General features: G+C 42.6%; 1 protein-coding gene across 4 annotated transcripts in view; it reads left to right on the top strand.

Annotated features, from left to right (window-relative positions):
* The window catches only part of ebf1a (EBF transcription factor 1a), a 78,303-nt gene that overhangs the window by 3,611 nt on the left and 54,841 nt on the right, over positions 1-19,851 (top strand). For all 4 annotated transcript variants that reach the window (XM_032554815.1, XM_032554818.1, XM_032554817.1 and 1 more), the window contains exons 4-6: positions 171-226; positions 3,124-3,197; positions 4,622-4,690. In XM_032554815.1, the coding sequence (XP_032410706.1) occupies positions 171-226; positions 3,124-3,197; positions 4,622-4,690 (199 nt within the window). The remainder of the gene's footprint in view (positions 1-170; positions 227-3,123; positions 3,198-4,621; positions 4,691-19,851) is intronic.

The raw sequence follows: 19,851 nt of genomic DNA, 5'->3' as shown, positions 1-19,851 counted from the left end.
CTCACTGTTTTGCAACTCAAACTGAAAGTTTTTAATGTCAGTTTAGAGTGGGGTTTTTTTGTTTGTTTGTTTTTATTTCTTTTGAAAGAGCAAAGGAAACAGAATGACTATGTCTGAATGGGTCTAACTTTTCCCCCATTTAAATCTTTTCTCTCTCTTTCTCTCTGAAGGAATCCGGACAGAGCAGGACTTATATGTTCGACTCATTGACTCCATGACTAAACAGGTAGGAAGGAAATCCTGCATCAGGCTTTCAGAAAGAAAAAAAAATAAATAAAGAAAAAATCTAGCTTATTTATCCCGCTGATCTGGATGTTTACCTCCCCCCGCCCTCGCACCCCCCGCCCCCCACACACACCCCCACAGAAACACACACACTTGCCCTGCCTTGCTGCAAAACCTGTGTCTGAGACCCTTAACTTCAGTACAGCCCAGCCGGCTTGATAAACGACCTGTCTTACCTGTGGAACACATTTACAGAGGCCCAGAAAAAGTAGAGGACATGTGTCCTCATACTCCTCTCCACAACAGCCTGCAGGCGAGGATGGTGTGCATGTGCTTATTTTTTAGGAGGTGGTTTATGTATATAAATGTGTGTGCGTGCACGCGCACGTGCGTGTGTATGTGTGAATATCTGTGCGAGGCGCAGACGTGGTTGTGTGTCAGTGTTGGAGAGAGACAGTGATGCATGCCAGCTCACTCTTTGAGGACCTTGACCCTCATTTCCTCAATGTGAAACAGAACAAACTATCCTGGAGTGTGTTGTTGCGGCCAATGCAATCACACACATACACACACACACACACACACAACACAAAAAAACTGAGTGGTTCACATGTTAGCTGGCACACTCTGAGGGAATTCTTCGTGGGGCTGAATTAGACGGCGAGGAGTAAAGTAAAGCCCCCTCAACACTGTTTTCATATCAGGTCTTTTGTTTTGCCAATTCCGCCTCTAGTGCCATTAGACTAGAAGAGAGTTTGTCTTAGAATGAAAAGAGTAGGAGGAGATGATGTGTGTGCATGCATGTTTATCAGCCCTGGTGTGTGTGTGTATTGGTGGGTGTGGGGGGAGTTGTAGGGGTGATCAAGCCCTAGAGAGCATGTTGAGTGGGGTTGGTGGGGTAACCAGACTAGATTTTTGGACGCCGTTCTGCATGGACCAGATGGTGCACTATACTCCAGTCTGGCAGTCCAACTGCTCACTGTACACTGCAAACACACATACGTGCAAGTACTAACACATACGCAGCCCATACACAAGCACACGCACACACACACACCCCTTCGTACACATACAAACAATTTTCCCTCTTACCGTCTCTGTCGGAACACAGCGTTCCTGTTCGGGAGGACTGGATTCCCACGATACATGCGTTTGCCAGATAGACAAACATTTCTACCAAAATGAAAGACACACACATCCCTCTGTTTTTTATTTGGCTTGAAGTCCTGGTTGACTTTTCATCAGCACAGCACGCAAAAAAAACACGAATTCACAATGATCGCTTTTTTTTGTTGTTGTTTTCTTTTTATCACATTCTGTCCTTGCAGCTTAGGCAAAGATTATGGTTGGTCTGGTTGCCTTACAGTGTCAAGGACCTATTTACTCTACAAAAAAGGAAGAGAAAGGAATATTTTCTTCCACTGTTGCTTCATTGAATTAAAGCCGAGATAGAATGGATTTGGTTCAAGAAACGAGGCAGATAAGATGTGAAACTTCCAAAGAAAAAGAGATAACATGGGAGGAAATGGAAAAGCACGGAGGGAAGCAGGGAAACGACACTGATAGGATAACAATAATACATTAAAAAAAGGAAAACTATTCAATCGCACGTTTGGCTTCCAATATAAATATACCGACATGGACAAATATATTGGAAACCCTCGTTAAAGATAAAATGTATATTAATATTCTACTGCAGTAACATAATCTCACACTAAAAATAGAAAAATTAGCAATGTAACCTGAAACAATAATCGCATCATTAGTGGTGCATGAAGCTTTTTTGAACGCCGTTTTGCCAGTAGGACAGTTCCAAATTTCCTCCTCTCACACATACAGAGAGAGAGGAGATCTTTGACTTGTTCTTTCTTCACAAATTTTCTAGATCATGTAGGTCTGGGGGCTGAGACGGTGATGAAAGACGTTTGATTTTGTGTCTGGTGAAGCATTTCTGTGTTGATCTGGCCACATGTCCTGAATCATCTAACTTGCCGAAACAATCAATAATGACCCATTTTCAGTTTTTTTTTCTCTTTTTGACACAGGTCAACATATTCTTACTTAAAAGGCACTCGTATTTTAAATGTTTCATAATCGAATGCACTCTAAAAAGGCTGACAAGACCTTTGAAAGAGAAACACACCCACCGCATTACAGTATAATCTTTCGTAACCGTGTGCATTTGGGGTTTTTCTACTTGCTTATCCTTCTTTTAACACCAAACTCTCCGAGATGAAACGTCTTCGACCAAATCACACGTTTCCAGTTAAATTTGCAGCTTCTGTTAGCGCCTCCATTTGTTTATATTTGTGATGGTAGGACAAAGAATTGGTCTTTTTTTCTGATATCAATAAACCATAGCCATTAGTTGTGCTACAGTTGTTGCTACATGGTTGCTATGGAGACTTTATGACATACCAAGTTGTCCCATTTTCACTGGCTAGTGGCCAGTGGTTCTGAGTAATGTCAGGTCCGATGTGGCAAACTGAAATATATACATTATTTAATATTTCAATCAATTTATCACAGGGATGTACAAATAACCATTTCTAAACATTATACATTTATTTCAAAGGAATTGTTTAGCTATGAAAAACTATCACTGATAATTCTGCTAAAATCATGATTTGTTATCTTATTTAATAAACACGTTCAATTTAAAGGCTGGATTTCTCTAAATCTTTCAGTGTGAGATCATGGTATTGCAAAAAGAAAAAAGAATTTAGTTTAGGGGTTTTTACACATCTCAACAAAGACGCCCTTAGATTTGTCCACACATATTAATACATGCAACTGATTAATAAACAAATAATGAGCTACATCTGTCTCTTGCATCCAACATCCACAAAAGTAGGAACTGCAATTTTTTTTTGTAATTGTTCCTCTTCTCTCTTTTAGGCGATTGTCTATGAGGGTCAGGATAAAAATCCAGAAATGTGCCGGGTCCTGTTAACCCACGAGATCATGTGCAGGTAAGCCAAACTGCAACCGAGCTCTTTATTGATGTCGCTTCACAACTGAGAGACAAAAAAAAAAAAAAAGAAAAGAAAGATGACACAAAGCGCATGGCTAAATTATGATAGAAATCTTATCATTTGCCTCAAAGTGGGTTGGAGAGAGCTGGGCCCTGGCCTATTTCTGTTTTGCGCGTGCATGCATGTGTGTGGATCCCTCTCATGTTCGGCTAATTAGGACAAGGAAAAGCTCATTACTCAAACCCATCCTCCTCGGGGCCCCCGCGCAACACTCGGCAGTTTGCCTCGTCCCGACACCGAGCTACAGTAGGTGCAGACTCCGATTTTGCTCGAAATGCCGAAACATTCGCGCTCAAAAAGTCGCGAGCGCCATCGATTCAAAAGCGTCACGCAAAAGCCCCGCCACGGAGTCCCAAAGCGAGCGACCGGCTCGGAAGAGTTGCGTGTAGAGAGAGAGAGAGCGCGTCTGGTGGCGGAGCGTGTAGCGGCTTCCTGGTTATCACACGAGGCAATTTGGACCACTTGTTTTCATATGCTGCAGGAAACAGTGGAGATCAGAAATCTGATCTGGCTCTCCAAGCCTGAGGTCCTGAGGGACTGGAGAAAGCATGGAGGGAGGAATGAGGTGCGGAGGGGAGGGGGAGGGTCAGCCTCTCAGTTGTCTTCCTCCATCTCCTCCCACACACTCCTCCGAGTGGAAGCACACATGTAGTTAGGCGCAGGTAGACACAGACATGCAGACACTCAGACACAGAGGAATAAAGGTAGACGTGGTGATACTTTTTCTTTCAGGGATGGGTTTGGGTGGGTGGGGGTTTGACGTTACACTGTTACACTGTGCTGCAGTCAAATGATTCTGAGAGGACTCGTCACATCAGTATGCAGCCCCCTTTTTACCCAGCATGCACTGCTCCCCGGGTCCAGTGGGACCACTCTGTGACCCACTTCTGAGAGGGAGAGAAAGAGCACAAAAATGAGAGAGAGAGAAAGAGAGGGGCGGGATAGAGGGAGGGCGACGAGAGCCGAGGAAAAATAGAGAACATAAGATGTCTGGCTGTGTGATGTCTGACAGAAATGGAGCTAACCTGAGCCCTGGAGGCTAATTCAAGTTTGTATCTAGCCCCACTGCAGCTCGCTCCCCCTAAACTTCGCCGAAAATCACTCCGCTGATCCACAGAACAAGCCCTGGTCTTACCGTGAAATCCACATCTCGTCTCCTTTTTTGAACTCCCCCAAAAAAGTCTCACGCCCTCTTACGCCCCATTTTCTCTTTCCTGTACCCACAGATGTCTTCCCATCTCCCTTTAGAGTTGTGTCTGTTTTTTTTTTTTGTTCTCTCCATTGTTCACATCTTACTGACTAACTCCCCCCACTTCTCCCTGATCTGCCCCCTCTGCTGTTCTGTTGCCCCTCACCTGCAGTCGGTGCTGTGATAAGAAGAGTTGCGGCAACAGGAACGAAACCCCATCAGACCCTGTCATCATCGACAGGTAAGCAAACCTCACCCTTCGAACCGGTGACACGATTCCGCATCATCACTGCTGACACAAAACACTGTTGCCCCGCGACGGTAAAACAGCCGCGGGAGGAAATAAAAGTCCACAGGCTGGAGAACATGTTCCCAAAAAGGGCACAAGAATCAAGATTCCAGCAGGTTTTGATGTGTGTTTTCGTCTGCGAGAACGTAAACCTCGCAAGCCTCGTAAAGAGGAGGCCACAGGTTGTTGTTTGTTTTCAGCGACCGTATAATGTTCTGTGTAAGCAAAAAAAAAAACAAAGACGTGCGAAGCAGCTGTAAATTATATTCCAGGGCTACGGGTGGATGAAGTGCAGGAGCAATCACGCAGCAGTCGAGCTCGGCTTCAAGTGTGGCCAAACAGTGTTTGCGTGGTTGTGCCGATGACTTAAGTGATGAGCAGTTTGGGTCACAGCTCCAGTCTGGGGGTGAATGCCAGAGTGTGTCTGTTGGCCGAAAATTGTTAGCTGCGTTTTGACAGTCGCACACACAAACTGGCCTTCAGTGTGTGCCTTTCTCCTGCTGTCATAAACCAGCTCTGAGCGATGCTGCGGCTTGTGTGATTTAAAGCCAGTCAGGAAAAAGAAAAGCCCTGTAGATTTACTGTCCAGCCTCTGCTGGAAGTGTGTGTGTGTGCGTGCAGAGAACTTGTGTGCTTTTAATGTAAGGTGTTTATCTGGAGTTCATGCATGAAGATTAGAAGGGATAGCTTAGGGCTTATGAAATTAGATTGTGTAAGAAAGTTATAGGCGGTCAATATGTTACCTTCAGTAAACAAGTCTTGGTATCTACAGATTAGCTTGAGGCTAAGGCTAACAGCAATCACAACAATGTCAAAAACCTCACAGCACTCATAAACTTTTAAGCTTTAGTCCTGCTTGCACCAGGCGGTTGTTTGCACAGAAGCTAATAGTTATTTACGCAAGAACTAGCTGTCGGAGACAGTGAGAGTGGTAGCAAGAACAAAACATGTAAAAGCACTTCCAGTTAGATTAACTGCCTTATATAAAAGTGAGTCAGTGTTCAAATCCATAAAATGTGTTCTCTGAAACAGTTGCAATACTTTTGCCTTTACACAGTTTATATTTTATACCACACAGTTAATGGACACACATCGGGAGAACTTCAGTTCCACACGTCAGTCATTAATGTGAGTCAATAAAGACTCTCCTCCTCTGGGGACATTTAATACGAGTTTGAATTATTTTCAAATATTTAAAGAGCTTTTTTTTCTTCTTTTTATTATCTCTATGCTCTAAAGTATTTTTAAATACTTGATTTCTGACATATTCTTTCAGTAGTTATTTTCCTAAACTATAGAAAACATAGGTCAAATATAGTTTTTTTAAAATGTGCTTTATAAATGAAGTTGACCTAAACATGTGTCAGCTGGTGACTTTAACACACATTGGGCGGGATAAGATGAAGTGAAATGAGACAAGAGATTTCTGGACTGGACACTTCTGAGTGGAACAAGTTTAAAAAAAAGTTTGCTGGTGTCGGGTTAAGAAAAAAAAAAGCTTTTTTATACTTTTGTCATAGATCATCATTTTTTATTGCCCTTTTCTCTCACTGTATCCTGTTTAAATGTTAACTTCCCAGAAGAAAAACACTGAGTCTTACCTCCATTCCCCGAGTAAATAATCTCTGGATTTTGTAAATAACCACTCAGTACAAGCATATCGACAGGATAAAACTTCATAAAAAGATATTTGCATGAACTGTTGTGACAATTTTGAGATTAGAGTAGTTTTAAGAGAGTGGAAAATCGACCTCGGCCTTCGTAAATGTAGAGGTTAGCGTGAGCGTCTTAGATTGATGCTAACTGAAGGAGCTAAAGCAATTATCTACCATAAAGCTGAAGACAACAGCTGGCCTATGAAACAGTCTTAAAAATGCCAATTTCTAAAACATCAAAGTGGTTTATACGGACATGTTTTCATTGAAAGTTTAGAGACAAGCTGATCATTCTTTCCCATGGAAATTGTTGTAGGAGGTAGGAGGAGGCAGTGCAACTTCCTAAGTGAAACTTAATAAGACCAGAATATTACTGTTTTTACCTAAATGTCCGTGTCAAATTTGTGAATTAGCATTCACACATTTGCTATGATTATTTTCTATGCTGCTTTATATCTATCATAAATTCACTCTGACCAGAATTACAGTCTTGGTTTTATACTCCGGGCTTGTTTCATTCAGGAAGATAATTTGTGGTCCACCTTTTCCCCCATGTATAGTAAATAGCCATCATGTTTTCTATGAATAAGTGCCAAAGGAAGGTTTTACAATTTAGAAAGTAGCTAGGTCTACTATGTCATTTGTTTGAGACTGGAGTTGTTTTTTTAAGACAGCAGAAAGCCACTTTAGGCTAGCTGTTAGCATCAGCCATCAGGACCAACTAATGCTAAACACAAAGTCATTTAATCTGGATCACATGTTAAAATCTTATCTATATCATCTGGATATATTCATTTGGTTGAAATGAAGATTAGTTGGTCCAAGAAGCTAAAGATAACAGCCAATCAGGGTGGGACCAAGACCAAACCAAACTTCTACAGTCTCAGAGCAACTTCGATCTTGAAAACATATCGGTACGCTGAAGAATCTTAAGTCTTGCGTAAGTATTCACAGCAAAGGAGGATATTATTTACTTGGGGAAACAGAGTTAGAAGACAGTGCACCACCATTTATGTGACTTACATACAGAAAAAGTTCTTCCAGTAAATGGAGCTATTTAGTAGAAATGTAAATATCTTTGCTTTTCTTTTAAATCTGTCTTTACTTTCTTATCGGTGAAGAGGAACTCGTATCAAGAGCATCATAGTATGTCAAATTAATTAGCCTGTTGACACTGCAGGAAACACTTATTCTGTTCTCAGAATAAATATATAAGTAATAATACTTATAAGAATAAGTCATCATTTATGATTACAGGCCTCCTAACTCCATTTGAAGTGTAAATAACTGTCCAGTGATTAAGTCACAACAGTTAACAGTTTTATACCTCACACACACACAAAACAAAACACTCTTGTCGACTGCTTTAAAGTTCTGGAGTTTGGAGTAGATTTAACTTTATTTTCATCTTAACCGGTTCATAGTAGCTGCTGTAGCGTTAGCCTCCATACAGACCAAATCTGGATGTGTTAAATAAAGATAGCAGGAGAGCTACAGTATGTACAAGGAGAATCCCTGAAACAATCCCTTCAGCACCGCTCTGAATGCATTCCAAAAAGAATCACTGTACAGCGTCCCTGTTTTGTGAGCTGCAACAAGTCTGAGTATCTACTTTCTGTCTGATTTGAATTTGTCACGTTTGAGTGTTTTTTTTTGTTGTTTTTTTTTTTGCGAGTGTTAATGAGGCAGTGACCTGTGCTATCTGATGAACGCAGCTGTCTTGTTCTCGCTGCTGCTCTGTCAAAAGCCACTCTTTACCTGCGTGAGCATTATGTGTTTGTGCGCAAGCTCTGTGCGTTGTACATGTGTGTGTTTGCGTGTGCGTGTGAACGCCACCCTCGTTCTGCTCCGCTGAAGCGGAAGGCCTCACCTCAGCGCTCCCTGAGACAGCTGCACCCCACCACGTGCGTGGCCTCAGACATAACACGCCTTGCCCATCACTCTCTGTCATTTATTTTTGTATTTTTTTTTCTTTTTTGTTTGTTTGTTGCTTTTTTCGTGAGAATACTTGTTGATTTTTTCCGACCCTCTCTCTTTCTTCACGTTGTCGTTTTTTGGTTCCCCCCCCCCGGACTCAACTTCTCCTCTGCGAGTTGAGCGGCAAACGGAGGAGCAGGCGAGCCGGGAAACGGCTTAGCCACACCGAGCATGTGTTGTGGCGGTATTCCCCTGACGCCCGATGGCTCAGGTGTGAGGGCAGCGTTAACGAACAACAAATTAGAACAGGGGGAAGGCAAAACAACAGCTATATCTCAGCTTTCCTCTCCAGCGAGCACTCTTCTTTCTGGACAGGAAAAATAGGTCAGGTGAGAGCAGAGCTCTTGGAGAGGGCGCCAGTTTTTATTTTTTTTAAGGAGGGACTGAAGGGGATTAAGAGGGCAGGGGGGGATGATTCGTTTGCTCATTTAGCACCAATATATTCTTGGCAATTGTAATAATCAAGGATTCATAAACAAACAAACAAACAACTGCGAGGCTGAAACTACTGACTCAATTACCATGAGCTCCCCTCCTTCAAATTCATAAAGAAATACCATCAGCAGCCCTTCTCCAACCCTTGAAGTTATTTAGTTCGTTAAATAAGGGCTCGTTAGCCCTCTGCTGTTTCGCAGAGATGATTAGATTTTACAGCCCTAATTAGCTGGGCTAGCTCTAACTCTTCTGGAAGAGTAATGGGTGTGATTGCCTAATTAGCTCCCTCTCGTTAAGTCGGGAGAAACAGGCCACTGCTGCAAAACCGCGGGAACGAGGAAAAATAAAGTCAGCTAATGAGAAACTTATTTGATTGTTAGGAGAACAAATGTGGTGCTGCGTGGAATCCGCGTCGCTCTGGGTGCCGTACATGCTCACCGGGAGAATCTCCCCTCCTGATGAAAAAGACAGTTTTGTTTGGGCTTTAAGCTTTTATAGGAAAGTGTGTCTGTTTATTATGTGCTCTGCGGGAAACACTTGTGCGTTTGTAGTGTTTTGCTGGAGCTGCGAGGAGCATATGAGCAGCAGGCACAGACACATCTGTTCGAAAAGATGTGCGAAAGACCTTGGGAAAAAAAAAAATAGTTTAATGGATCTCACATTGAAAAGCTTTCAAGAATCTAATCTTTTGTTTGAGTCTGCCAAGTTATGAAATAGCAATATTTTTTTTTTAAATCACTGGTTACTAGAATCCCTTAGAACACCTTTTGAAAAATGTAACAGAAGTTTTCAGGAACCACTAATCAGTAATATACGTTGATGTTTCCGTGTGGTATCAGTATGATGTGACACGGTCCTGGACAGGGACTCAAATGTATATTTTCAACACACACAGTAAGGAGGATATGGTAAAGGCTCATTTTTGGAGTACTTTGGAAAAAACAGGCATCTTGGCATCTCCATAGTTACGTAGCAACCGGTGGCTTTTGGAGGAATTACATACCTTTTATATCAAAAGATATAAAAGTAGATTTTGAAACACCTTACCTGGGCATTAGTTTGATTTGTTTTTGTCAGGCAAGACAAAAATGAAGACTCTGTGTGCGTTTGGTGTGAAACAATGATTAGGGATAGTGGAGGAGGTGTGATGCTGTGGGCCTGTTTTTTTTGTTGTTGTCTTTTTCTCTAAAGGCCCTGGGAACTTTGTTGTGAGAGTGCATAGCGTAAACTCTTTGAAATACCAGGACATTTTCCATAAAAATCTGCCTTTGGCAAAAAAAAAACTGAAAATGAATCACACAGAAATGGTTCACCAAAAACAATCAGTCTTCTCTCTCATCCAAAAATCCTACACAAACCAATTGAAGTGAGCATAAGAGAAGAGCCAGGGCTCTGGTCAATATAAGAAAAATAGAGCTCCATCTGTTTGCATGCTGCAATATTGTGAAATACTGTGGAAAACACTGTACAATCATACTGGGAAGAGTTTTGTTCAGCAGGGGTGTCGATAACACCACTGGTGATTATATCAAAAACAAATGTTTCTTAAGAAAAGATTGCTTTCCTTAAAAATATTAAGTAAATCTCAAAGTAAAAGTTAGATTTTTAAATTTCTTCCAGTGTGCTGTGCTACTGCGATAAAAAAAAAAAAGGAAAAAAAGCTTATGCACATCTTTACCAAATGTGCCATTACACTTGTCTACTTTCAGTGAACTTCAGAGACAAGCAGTGTTGGTTGACCTTTCTGAAGTTATTTCAAACCATATATCTACAGTCAGCACTGTAAAAAAAAAATAGAAGAAGAAGAAGAAGACAACTCACGCCAGCCCTTATAAATCCAACCAGAGAGGTGGCAAGCTCTTGGAAATTCAGGTAGACTTCCAGCTGACATGCCGTGTCCGTTCTTGACACCGGTCAAGGGAAGCAGCTGAAAGGTGAGATGCTGCCGTGCGTCTCTTCCCCTAGGGATGCATGTGTGGTCCGCCGCAGCCTCTAACGGTGGCAGGATATTACGAGGGGAGTCCTTAACCCCTCAAACCTCCGTTTCCTCTCCTCTCCATCACTCCTGGTTAGCGTGGGGGCTAATCATATGCAGGCACTGGCTGTGATCAGTCCATCATGTGCCTGGATGGGCCTCAAATCACAAACACATTTCCCTGCCGGCTCATGCACAACCAACCCCGTCTCTCTGCAAAGCTTGTGTTAAATGTGCGCTCCCATTTAATGAACCTGCCTTGAGATTTAATTTTACATCAGCGCGAAGATCAGATGCATTAATTTAAGTTTGTGGTGCTCAACGCAAAATCACAAAGCTTATCTTTGTCAACAGTTTTAGTCATCATCGGCCATTTTTCATCATAAAGTGTTTTCAACTAAGCAGATTAGCATTGCATTGAACATATATTTGAAGATTGCCTCTTTAAAGTCTAAAGGGTTTATTAACTGACTCCGGGTTAAGGTAGCATCTTGCAGCACGATCCCATTCCCTGGAAACAACTGCTTCGTTTTGTGTGGGATAAAGTCAAGTTCATATGTGTAGCACATTTCAGCAAACAAAATGCTTTACACCATAAAACCATGATACAGTCACCAGTTATAAGACAGTGTCATCAGCAAAATCATTAATCAAGTACACATCAAATATGCTGATCACTATTGATTACTACTTATACTACTACTAATCAAAGGCAACTCTAAGCAGCTGGGGTTTTAGCCTTGATTTAAAGCAAATTAGCATTTCAGCTATTTTGCTGTCTTCTGGAAGTTTGTTCCAGATTAGAGGAAGACAGAAGCTGAATGCTGCTTCTCCGTGTTCGGTTCTGAATCTGGGGGTGCAGAGTAGACCAGAACCAGAAGACTTGAGTGAAAAATGTGAGGAAAGTGGACTCAGATAATACCAGAAATACCTGTTTGACAGAACCCAAGCAGTATCCTCTTCAAGGGTGCTAAGCTAATGGAGCGCCAGAGATTGTTTTTAAATCAGTGGGTAAATTACACAGCCTTATTTAAGTTTTGAATAAACACTTAAAAACACAGCACAGATCTCAAAGTGGGAATGACAAGCCACTGTCTGTAAGCTAATAAAAAGCTTCTCAAATCTGTTTCAACATCCTCTCTTTGAGGTTATTTCTCTCCCTCCAGCACCATGTGTCCTCTGCTGGCTCCCACCACCTGTGTCCTGTGGCCCTTTCCTGCTCATCCAGCGCCCACTGGCCTTCTGCAGGGTGTCCCCCAGGCAGAGACAAGGGGGTGTGGAAAGACTCTGTGACCAAAGATAAGGATCCACTGATTAACCCAGCAAGACCAATGGGCTGCCCCTCTCCGACGAAAAGGGGTCAACCCAGACAGCGTTTATTGCTGTTTCTGAGCGTGTGTGTGTTTGGGTTCAGCACACTCCCCCGGCCCGTCTGTTAATGTTGCCTATTTCCTCACATGCGTGTGTCTGCGGTTGGATATCCATATTTGTGTGCTGACAGAGGCCATTTCCCGATGAGTGCGTGTGCTTGCGCGCGTGTGATCGTCTTGAGTGAAGAATGTCGGGCAGGAAGTGCTCCTCCCGGGGAGGATGATGTCATGGTCGACTGTTTCCTGTTCTCCGAGCCTGTGAGGCAGGCTCGCTCTCGGCTTCGCGGTGAGAAGTTTTGCACTTGCGGACTGGGTTTTGGCTCACCTTTCATATCAACACCCGATGTACCTCAAAATTTTGCAGAGTTTTGAACATTTTCCACAGCAACGTACTCCCAATTTGTCCCAGAATCTCTCCTTTGGGGAACCCTTTTTTTTTATTGTTTTGGTTGTTTTGTTTGGATGCACTTCCTGGGGTGAGAGGTCATGTGTTGCCTTAGCTGGCTAACGTGCAGTAGTGAATAATGTATGTCATTGACTTTATGTCAGCCCTTCTAGCCCCCCCAAGCAGAACCCACCCATGTTTAATTCATCCATCTTGTCTGCGTACGTGTGTGTGTGCGTGCACATGCAGGAGTCTGTAAGCATGTGTGCGTACACACAAGTCTGCAAACGTATGTGTGTGTGTGTCATTTAGAGGCCCAGTCTGCACCTGTCCAGCCATTAGCCCCCTTCTCATTTGCATTTGATGCTAATGCGGTTTACTGGCAGCGCCATCCGTCCCTTTAGTTTAGTTTCATTTTCAGGACTGTAATACCGAGAAGGTGAGCACACACTGCGAGAGGAGCCGTCCTACATTCTTTGGACCGCAGCTGGCGACATGTGAATATCAGGGTCTTCGTTATTTTCTGTCCCATTCCTGTTTTGTTTCATGCTCTGCTCCACTTTTTTTTTCTTTTTTTTTTTTTGACATGCTGTCTCTGAATCAGAAGCTTTGACATTTCCCATCAGGACAAGACAACGCTTGAAACAGTGACATGACAACCCCCGGGTGACATCACGTTTTTTTTTTCTTACTTGTTTTATTTTCTTTTATCTGGATTTCCTTCGAAAGCTCCACAGCCTTAACTCTCCTAGGAAGATGTTTGCGTTGCTGTTGATGTGCTGATTTTTGTTTTTTTTTTCGTGCAAGAGGTTGTGGGAAGTCGGGGGGCGCGGATGCATTAGATGTTATGGGAGGCTTTGAAAAGGACTGGCCCTGAGCTGGTTGTGATGTTTGTGCAGGGCTCAGGGGCAAGGAGGGAGAGCTGCTGGCTCATCGATATGCAGGCAGAACTCCCCTCCCTCAGGTGCTATAGTTGCCTCGCAAATTTGCCTCTCTCTCTCACACATACACACACACACCCCTGCACACGCACAAACACACACACAAGAGCAGCAAAAAATATAGCACGTCGTGCAAAAATGTTGCGCGCACACACACAAACACGTGCAGATGCACATTGACCCGCAGCTTTCTGCATCTGTTTGGTTTTGTTCTTATTTTTTTCTTCCCCTTGCGATGGTTCCCTTACCCACCCGGCTGCCCCCACCCCCAAACAGCGCTGGAGGAAAGCGGGTCCCAGGGGGATGGACGGCTGTGCTGATTGACAGCAGTGAGTTTGGAGGTCGAGGAGCCTCCAAAACAGCACAGCTTCTTTTTTTTTTCTCTTTTTTTTTTTTTTGTTTTACCCCCTTCTTCTCATCTGGACCTTCAGCCTTCTCACCACAAGCAACTAGTTCTCTTTTATTTGCTAAACACCCCACAAAAAATAACCTATAATTTCCAGAGCATGTACCTGGGTTGTGTTTTATTGTTTCTTTTCTATTCCAGTACATTAAGTTAACTGAAACAGTCTGTGCTCTGTGGCAAGCTAGATTCTGGAAATGTTTTTTTTTTTTTTCATTAATGCTTAAATTTTTGTTGACCCAATAAAGTAAGTGGAGTTAGTTCATACTTTATAGGTGGTTAAGTTAATTCTTTCCAGCTGAATACAGGTAAATGGCAGTTTATTAGGGCATATAAAACATAATTTACAAATGTGGTAGCAGTGAAAAGTTCTTACTTTTTTTTGACAAGTGGACATTTTTTTTATTAACTGTAAATGCCAACATCGTAGCTGCATTTACTCCGCAAAACTGCTTTGTCTTGCAAAGTAGTATGACGTGAGAGAAGCAATTATTTTCCCATTCCTCTTTAAACCACAGCTCCATTCGAGTCGGAGCATCTATAAACATTAATTTCAGCTCTTGCCACAGTTTCTCAACCATACAGTGGACCTTTCAGACACATGAATATGTTTAGATTCTGATCATTACATGTTAGGGTTGTTGTTCTGGTGGAAAGCAAACCCCAGCCCCAGTTTCAAATATTTTGTTGCCTGTATTAGGTTTTTCTTCAGGGATTGCTCCGTATTTAGCTCTGTCCATATTCCCATCGATTCTGAACAGCTTCCCTGTCCCGACTGAAGAAAAGCATCCCCACTGTAGGATGCAGGTGAGCTCAGGGTGATGTGCAGCGATGGTTTCCAGCCACACATAGCAATCCACATGCTTACTGTGTCTCCAAAAATGGCTTGTTGAGATTCTAAACAGGATTCTTGTGTCAAAGTGAAAGTGCATTTCTATAGCATTGTACATCACAAAATGCTCCACGAAGGCAGAGACAGATTAAGCCCAAGCCTGTGTGAATAAAACAGTTTTTAGTTGTTTCTTTAAAGCATCTGTGGAGTCTGTGCAGCCTAGAGAGAGTTGGAGGGGGTTCCAAATCCTCGGAGCCAATGCCTGAAAAGCATGGTCCTCAAGGGTTTTTAGGAAAAAGGTTCAATCGACAACATCTGACTCAAAGCCCTCAGAGTAGAAGATGAAGATAGAAGATTCAAAAAGGTCCAGAATGTATTTAAGGTCCTGGCTGTGGATTGTCTTAAAGATTAAAACCAAAATTTTAAAATCAATCCTGAAGTTCACAAGAGGTCAGTGGAAGAAGAGTTTTGTCTGCTCTTCTGTTAGATTTTTTTTCAACAGCTTTGCTGAATCATTCTTCACAGACTGACGGCGAGACAGGGAGGTTTTATTCATACAGGTAAAAAGACTATTACGACAGTCTAATTGTCTATTGTAACAGTCTAATTCCCATCTGAGCGGTTGTTCTCCGCAACTCCTCCAGGGCTGTCATGAGTTTTTTGCTTCTCTGACTATAGTTGATCCCCACCTACTCGGGGGTCGGCATTCTCAGATTTTTATGTTGAGCATAACTCCGAATTATTTCATATGCTAATTGACATTCTGTTGGCTAGGATCTGTAAAGCACCCAGTCCAGGTGCTCCATTTATTGTTCTTAGCGCTGATTGACTGTTCCCCCAAAAGTGAAGATAAGGAAATCTGTAGAATAAGCTTCTGTGGTAGTGCTAAGACGGTTCCTCTGTGAGTGTTAATGCATGTTAAGGTATATTTGGTGTTTCAACTATTAAAATAGGCAACTTTTTTGGAGGAGGTCTCAAGTGCTCTCAGATTTTAGCTATTCGCTGGCAGCTGTGTTCCCTAACCGCCTTAAATACCCGAGGTACACTGTAATGCACTCCTTGCTAGGCCTGTCAGCTTGAGGGGACTACCATACAATTTCTGTTATGAGCTGATGGACTGAACAGTTCTTACATGGTTCAAAACCTAGTTGTAAGCTTCTTCAATGGTCCTTTTATGTCTTACCTGTCTGATCGTAGAAAAGCTGTGTTTATACTGAAGTAGTCTATGGTTCAATTGAATTTTTATTTAAGCCTACCAGAGTAAAGGGGTGAATACAAGGTAGACTAATCTTTTAAGATTTATATTGGTAGGACATTTTAACAACATATATTGGGGCTGAACAATATGCTGAAAACACCTGGGCAGATGTCAATGATTGTTGCAATGACTTTATATAATTGAAGTTACAAGGCCTTAACATAGCAATATTATTAATATTAATGTCTTCGGTTTCATTGCAAATGCTGATCTCAGATAGTGAGTAGCCTGAGCTGGCAGTGTAAAAAAAAAATCTAATTAATGGTTCCCATCTCAACAACATGGTTTTATTGAAAATGTTCTGGATAACGCTGCTGTTTTGGCAATTAAACAGTTTAGTTGTAGCTTTTCATAACACATAGAGAGATTGAATGCATTGTATTTACATGAATACCAAGCAATTCTTTGTGATGTCGTGTACATTAGGAAAACAATAAATGTGCGACATATTGTGTGGGTCTAATGTGCAGAGTTTTTGCCAGTAAATGCCAACAAAAGACATTAAAGTCTGTGGTTGTAACAAGTGAAAAACTTTAAAGCTGTCCGCGTTGCACTACTCAAACTCGGCTTCTCGCCTTTGCTCTTCCCGCTGCCTTTGTGTTGGTGTTTGTTCCCTCCCAGAATGACGGGGTTAGGCTGGCCAGAGCTGACCAAAATGAGCAGTGTTCTACCTCTCAGAGAGCTATTTAGGACTTTTTTTTTTTTTTTTTTTTAGTGTTGGAGATTACAGGCTTGGGACGTAGGAACAATGGGAGCCTGAACAAAATGGAGATATATTTACCGTGTGAAAAGGCCTCGTGTGCGACGGCATGTGGTACGGCGAGCGAGGAGAGCGTGACGTTTTCCAGGATTTAGTCCGTGACTCGCCCCAGAAGATGTGCTCAATTTGCTTTTTAAATGAGGCGTGAAGAGAGCGAGCGTGCCGTGTGAGGGTATACATTCAGACGTGCAGGACTGCTTGCGTAAAGGCGTGTGTGTGCGCGGCACAGGATGCAAGGCTTTGTTGTCTAAGTGCTCCGACGTGTGTGGACAGTCTAGCACACGGCCCACTAAGTGCTCTCTCACAGCCAATGTGCTACATGACTGCTTGTGTTGCTGCTCTTAATTGAATAGACACACCAGCCCCTCTCGGCGAAGGATACTCAGGCCTTTCCCTTCGTAGCAGGCTGAGACTGTGTGACACCGAGCAGCGTCCCGATGTCAGCCCTCAGCGATGATTCATTGTTTACTGATTATTTCTGCTAAGTGAGAACACAGACCGTATGCTTTATGCCAGCTCCCCTCCTCCCTTCCCCAGCCTGGTGCGTCTCACTTCCTCACCAGTCAGAATCCAGGACTGCCCCGCTTTTCTGTCACCTCCTCCTCAGCTTTGCGGCTCAGGATGTGAGTCCAGGTGTCCAGGATGAGCGCTTGTGACCCGCTGGGTTTGAGCGAGATGCATGCTCTGTTGATTGTTTTCCATAAATCTGTCCAGGAAGAATGGATCGCTTGGGCCAGGCACTGTGAGCGGCGCTCTCAGTTTCACATGTCACAATGAAAGGAAAGCCTGGAGGAGCCAGGGAGGGAGAGATGTGTTCTGTGATAGTGGCGGCGGGATTGTGCAAAAAAGTTCTGGTGTTTACATGGCCTTGCAAAAGTGTTCACACCACTTCCAGTTTTTTCGCACAGATCTTAATGTGTTTTATTGGGATTTTATGTGACAGAAGAACACAAAATACCACACCATTTTGAAATGTGAAGAAAAATTCTACCTTTTTTTTTATTTAAAATAAAAATCTGCATGTATCTGTACTCATCCCCCAACACCTTTTTGCCTCTTACTGAAATCCAGCTGTTGCCTTTAGAAGATACCCAATTTTCCAGTAAAGTACACCAGTGTGTGATATGAATTCAGTATAAATGCAGCTGATCTGTGAAACCCTCAGAGGTTTGCCACAGCGGAATCTGTGAAAGAGACTTTATTATCCGTGGCCTCAACAAATCTGCTACGTAGGTGACAAAGCGAATCTGTAGAAGAAGATGCTCTGGTCAAATGAGATGAAGATGAAACTTTCTGGCCTGTGTGAAACTTTCTGGCCTAATGGCAATACAAAGTAAAAAAAGAAAAAAGTATCGACTTAATTATAAAACTAATCAATTAAATGGATAAAATGATGCAACAGATTCAACTTAAATACAAAAATTGTGACTCAACATGTTCGTCTAGGAGTAGCTTTACAAATGCTGCTGCTGGAACAAAACGCAGTTTAAAAACGGGGTTTCTTAATGGGGCCATCAAACTCCTCGCGGACGCTGCCGTACTCTGCCAGAAAGTTTCATCTTCATCTCATTTGACCAGAAAGTTTAATCTTTCTGGTCAAATGTGTTTGACCAGAAAGGTCAAACAACACTCTGGTCAAATGTGTTTGACCAGAGTGTTTCGTACAGTGGAAAACATCCAATCCACATCATTAGCTAGAAACTGCAGCTCCAAGGAGGAGCTTTGGGTAAATATTCAGCGCATTGTGAGCAAGCATTCAGGCACCCCCGAATGGCTGCCACAGAAGAATCAGGGGTTTATCAAACATGAGTCAAAGCAACACTCCAAGTATAGTTTTGTTGAGAGAATAACATAATATAAAACTCAAACTTTATGGTTGATGTCCTCCGACGTTCTTCACTCAGTCTGACCGGAATTTAACAATTTTTCAAAGAATGAACAACAAGCTGGTAAACGCATACCCAAAAAGACTTGAAACTGTTGCAACAAAAGTTGTATCTCAGAAGCCGTTAAATACAGAACACTCACTATTTTGTGCATGACTTTGATCAGGGCAACACAGAGACACATGGAATAAACGACCATGAACACCCCCACACACACCCACGCCCACACACACACCTTACCTAAGGACAATTTGGAGAGACTAATTAACCCGGCAGTCATGTTTTGGGGAGCCAGAGAACCTTGGAGAGAACCAATGCACAGGGAGAAACTCTGTGCAGAGGGAGACCACAGGCTGGGATTCGAACCCAGGACCTTCCTGCTGCAAGGCAGCAAAGCTACTCGCTGCCCGACATCTAAAACATCCCTTTATGTGTATGTTGTCTTTTTTTTTTATGTTTTTCAGAATGATTTTCATTTTTCTTTGAAAACATGAAAAGAATACGCTTATAAGCTATTCTGAAAACCATCAATGTCCCAGAGCCCAGCCATTTCATATCTGCTCTCATGTGTGAGTTTTCTGGCATTGAGCTTGACTAATTTGAGTCGTGCTGGTAGGGAGACAAAAAGAAATCTTCAAAGGTGTATCTGTGCGTTAATTAAATGTAAAGCGGACACATCGGTGCACAGACAATTATGGTCAATAGCATTGTCTGATCAAAGGAGTGACACATCCTTCCATTCCTGTTATATTGTTTTTTTCCCCTTACTTTTCATTCTGCATCAACAAATGAGACCCAAGCACATGTCACTGTTCCACTTCAAAAAGCCAGCGTTAAACTTAAAGGCCCTTTGTTTTTGTTTATGTAACTCATGAGGGGAGACAAAGTAAGGCGTAGGCAATCGACTGAGACACTTTGTTGTTCTGCACAGCTTCACCCCCTTTATGTGTGCGCCGCGAACGTTGTTGGTTTGTTTATCGAGTGGCTTGACCTCGCTGGGAGGAATGTTCACTCGTTTCCTTGTCTTTAGTCTCTGATTTTCTTCCCCATCCATGTGTCTCTTTCCTCCTCTTCTTCTTCTGCTTCTTCTTGTCTCCTTCTCTGTCTGCCCTTCTGTCTGTGTCTAGTTTTCTCTTTGGTCCTCCCACTCGAAACTCCAGATTTAACTCTGGAGGTTCTTCTGGTTAATCACACTTGGAATCTTCCCCAGTGTTTGAACGCTACCTCCTCTGCAGC

This window comes from Xiphophorus hellerii, chromosome 23, assembly GCF_003331165.1.
Source record: "Xiphophorus hellerii strain 12219 chromosome 23, Xiphophorus_hellerii-4.1, whole genome shotgun sequence".
In the NCBI taxonomy this organism is placed as follows: domain Eukaryota; kingdom Metazoa; phylum Chordata; class Actinopteri; order Cyprinodontiformes; family Poeciliidae; genus Xiphophorus; species Xiphophorus hellerii.
The sequence above is the reverse complement of the archived record's forward strand: the minus strand, read 5'-3'. Positions and strand labels throughout refer to the sequence as shown.